The sequence below is a fragment of the Lotus japonicus genome, chromosome 3, assembly GCF_012489685.1.
Source record: "Lotus japonicus ecotype B-129 chromosome 3, LjGifu_v1.2".
NCBI classification, from domain to species: domain Eukaryota; kingdom Viridiplantae; phylum Streptophyta; class Magnoliopsida; order Fabales; family Fabaceae; genus Lotus; species Lotus japonicus.
In genome coordinates, this window is record NC_080043.1 from 58,948,952 (window position 1) to 58,952,454 (window position 3,503).

At 47.7% G+C, this 3,503-nt stretch overlaps 2 protein-coding genes across 2 annotated transcripts; both read right to left on the reverse strand.

Moving 5' to 3' along the window:
* Positions 1-1,113: 1,113 nt before the first annotated feature.
* LOC130744416 (uncharacterized) lies at positions 1,114-2,229 on the reverse strand. Its single transcript, XM_057596604.1, has one exon. It carries the CDS (start codon positions 2,227-2,229, stop codon positions 1,114-1,116), a length of 1,116 nt encoding a protein of 371 aa, XP_057452587.1.
* A 3-nt stretch (positions 2,230-2,232) lies between these two features.
* LOC130744417 (uncharacterized) lies at positions 2,233-2,853 on the reverse strand. Its single transcript, XM_057596605.1, has one exon. The coding sequence runs from the start codon at positions 2,851-2,853 to the stop codon at positions 2,233-2,235; it is 621 nt and encodes a 206-aa protein (XP_057452588.1).
* Positions 2,854-3,503: the final 650 nt, after the last annotated feature.

Below are 3,503 nucleotides of genomic sequence, written 5' to 3' on the forward strand. Positions count from 1 at the left end.
GTAGTCCTGCAGAAATTCCATCCATCTTCGCTGTCTCATGTTCAAATCTTTCTGATCGAACAAATACTTCAAACTCTTGTGATCACTGTAGATTGTGAACGTACTGCCATACAGGTAATGCCTCCAAATCTTGAGAGCATATACTATAGCAGCCAATTCCAAATCATGCGTAGGATAGTTCTTCTTGTGAATCTTCAGTTGTCGTGAAGCATACGCAATCACTTTCTTCTCCTGCATCATTACACAACCCAACCCATTGTGTGAAGCGTCACAGTAAACGTCATATGGTTCTCCTTCCTTGGGTAAGGCTAGTATCGGTGCAGTAGTCAGTCGCTTCTTCATCTCCTGGAAACTCTCTTCACATTTCTCTGTCCATGCAAAAGGTTGACTCTTCTTTGTCAACTGGGTCAATGGTGAAGTCAACTTTGCATAATCCTTCACAAAACGTCTATAGTAGCCAGCAAGCCCAACAAAACTTCTGATGTCGCTTGCTGTCTTAGGTTGTTCCCATGACATGATCGATTCAATTTTGCTGGGGTCAACAGCCACACCCTGACTTGATATGACGTGACCAAGGAACTTCACCTCTTCCATCCAGAACTCACACTTCGAGTCGTTAGCATATAGCTCCTTCCCTCGTAACACTCCTAGCACTTGACGCAAATGCTCTTCGTGTTCTTCCCTACTCTTCGAGTAAATCAAAATATCGTCAATGAACACCACCACGAACTTGTCCAAGAATGACCTGAACACTCTGTTCATGTAGTCCATAAACACTGCGGGTGCATTTGTAACTCCAAACGGCATCACGAGATACTCATAATGCCCGTATCGAGTTCTGAATGCGGTCTTCTGTATGTCAGCCTCCTTGACACGGATCTGGTGATACCCTGACTTCAGGTCTATCTTCGAGAAAACGACAGCTCCCCGAAGTTGATCCATCAAATCATCTATCCGAGGCATTGGGTAACGATTCTTCACTGTCACCTTGTTGAGTTGTCAGTAATCCACACACAATCTGGACCTTCCGTCCTTCTTCTTCACCAACAACACCGGTGCTCCCCATGGCGACACACTTGGTCGGATAAATCCTTTGGAAGTGAGATACTCCAACTATTTTGCTAACTCCGCCAACTCTGCTGGTGCCATCCGATAAGGCGCCATTGATATTGGTCCTGTATCGGGCATAATATCAATAGAGAACTCTGTTTCTCTCACTGGCGGTAATCCAGGCACATCCTCTGGAAACACATCCACAAAATCTTGCACCACCAAAATGTTGCGTACGTCGCCATCGTTCTTCGCCTCAGCTACGATAGAGTTCACGAATGCTGGTGAACCCCTTCCCAAATAGTACGAATTCAAGTAATCCGTAACGCCAGAATCCGGAAAGACTACGGCCTTATTAGCACAATCCAACAGAACGTGATACTGTGTCAACCAGTCCATCCCCAGAATCACATCGAGCTCTTTAAGCCCTAAACAAACGAGGTTCGCAAAGAACTTCCGATCCTCATAAATCATCGGACATTGCAAGCATGTCGTGCGCGTAACTAATCGATCGGCGGCAGGGGTCGACACCACCAAATCGAATGGTAAATTAGCAGTTAGCAATCCTAACTTTTTCACACACTCCTCGGCAATGAATGAGTGTGTAGCACCAGAATCAAATAACACCATTAAAGAAGTTCCAACGATAACACACGTACCCTGGATAAGATCATCAGTCACAGCAGCTTGTTCCCCAGACATTGCAAACACACGACCTGGAGCAGAAGGTCGCTTTCCCCTGGCAGCATTCAGTACTGGCTCGGCCTTAGTAGCATCAGGACAGTTTCTCTCAACATGTCCTGGTTTCTGGCACTTCCAGCACACAACCTCCTTCCCACATTCATTCGAATAGTGTCCCTTCTGGTTGCACTTGTAACAGACGACATCATCCCTAGGAGCACGTGCCACATTCCTTCCAGCAAATGGTACCCTATCAGTAGGGCGTTGGTAAGGCTTCCTCATCGGAGCCTTGCCCCTGTCAAACCTACCAGCTTGCCTCTGTCCCTCAAACCTTCCGGTCGGCCTCTGCCCAGAACGGATCGGACCTCCGCTGTCATACTTGCCCCTCTGACGATTCTTCATCGACTCTACTTCACGAGCTTTCTCCTCCAGTTGTTGGAAGACTCTGATTCCCAATGGCCTCACAGATTCTTCGATGTCATTCCTCAAACCCCTCATGAATCAGTTGCATAGGTACGATTCATCCACTTGCACTTGGAAAAAGCGAAAGTGTTTGGACAGGGTCTCCAGTCTTGCAGCATATTCCCCTACGGTCATCAACCCCTGTCTCAGGTTGAGGAATTGATTCTCCATGTCTTCCCTGGCAGTCTCCGGAAAGTACTTCTCCATGAAAGCCCTTTTGAAAGACTCCCAAGTGATGGCCACATTGTTGGCAGTCATCAGCTGTCTGGCGCTCCGCCACCAGTACTCAGCGTCACCCTTCAGCATAAAGGTCGACAAGTTCACCTTCTCAGCGTCAGGTGTGTGGAGAGCCTCAAAGATCTTCTCCATTTCCTGAATCCAAAGATTAGCTTTCTCGGGCTCAACTTCGCCTTGGAAATTAGGTGGTCCATGACGATTGAAATTAGTTCTCATGCGGATCTGGTCCTGTGCCAGCTCCCTCTCAGCCCGTTGTGCCCTTCTGGCATCTGCCTCAGCTCTCCTGGTGTTCTCTTCAGCTTCCCGTTGAAGCTGCGCCGCGGCTTGGGCAGCAGCAGTGGCAGCCTGCTGGGTCATCACCTGAGCCAGCTGAGCCATTGCTTGAGCAAGCTGAGCATTGGTTGGGTCCTGTCTCGGAGGCATGACTGAAATCCTGCTTAGAAATAGAACCACAACCCAATGTCAGTGCCCTCAAATTAAAAGAAATATCTAAGTATACAATAAATAATATGTCTCAAGTATCACGGCAATGATACTATTCAGACAATCACAGTCAAGCAAACATCTTAGCACACAAGTCTACCCAATCTCACCGCGATGCTTTGAAAACATCTTTATCAAAAACAAAAACATCAACGAGTTCGGAAACTCGTAAGCCCAAAACCCTTAGTGCTCTGGTTTCTCAACCGGAGCTATGATACCACAATGTAACATCTCGATCTGACGAGACTGGCCTCACGGTAACAACACGAGTCTTTTTAGTGCGCATTGTCCTCACTCGCGCACTTCCCGGGAAAACTTCCCAGGAGGTCACCCATCACGATATTACTCCAAGGCAAGCACACTTAACCATGGAGTTCTTATCAGTTGGGCTCCCGAAAAGAAGTTGCAACTTGTTGTTATGAGTAGTACCAATCAAATCTTTTATGCCCTCCTCAACTGTATAGTCCATCCCTATACAGTCTCGGAATACCTCTTGTTCGGGTGTGAGATCGGTTCCTTCATGTGCCCCTCCGCCTAGAAGCCTGCCAGGAACCGCTCCTTGTCCGTGCCTCACTGCACCGGCGATCACT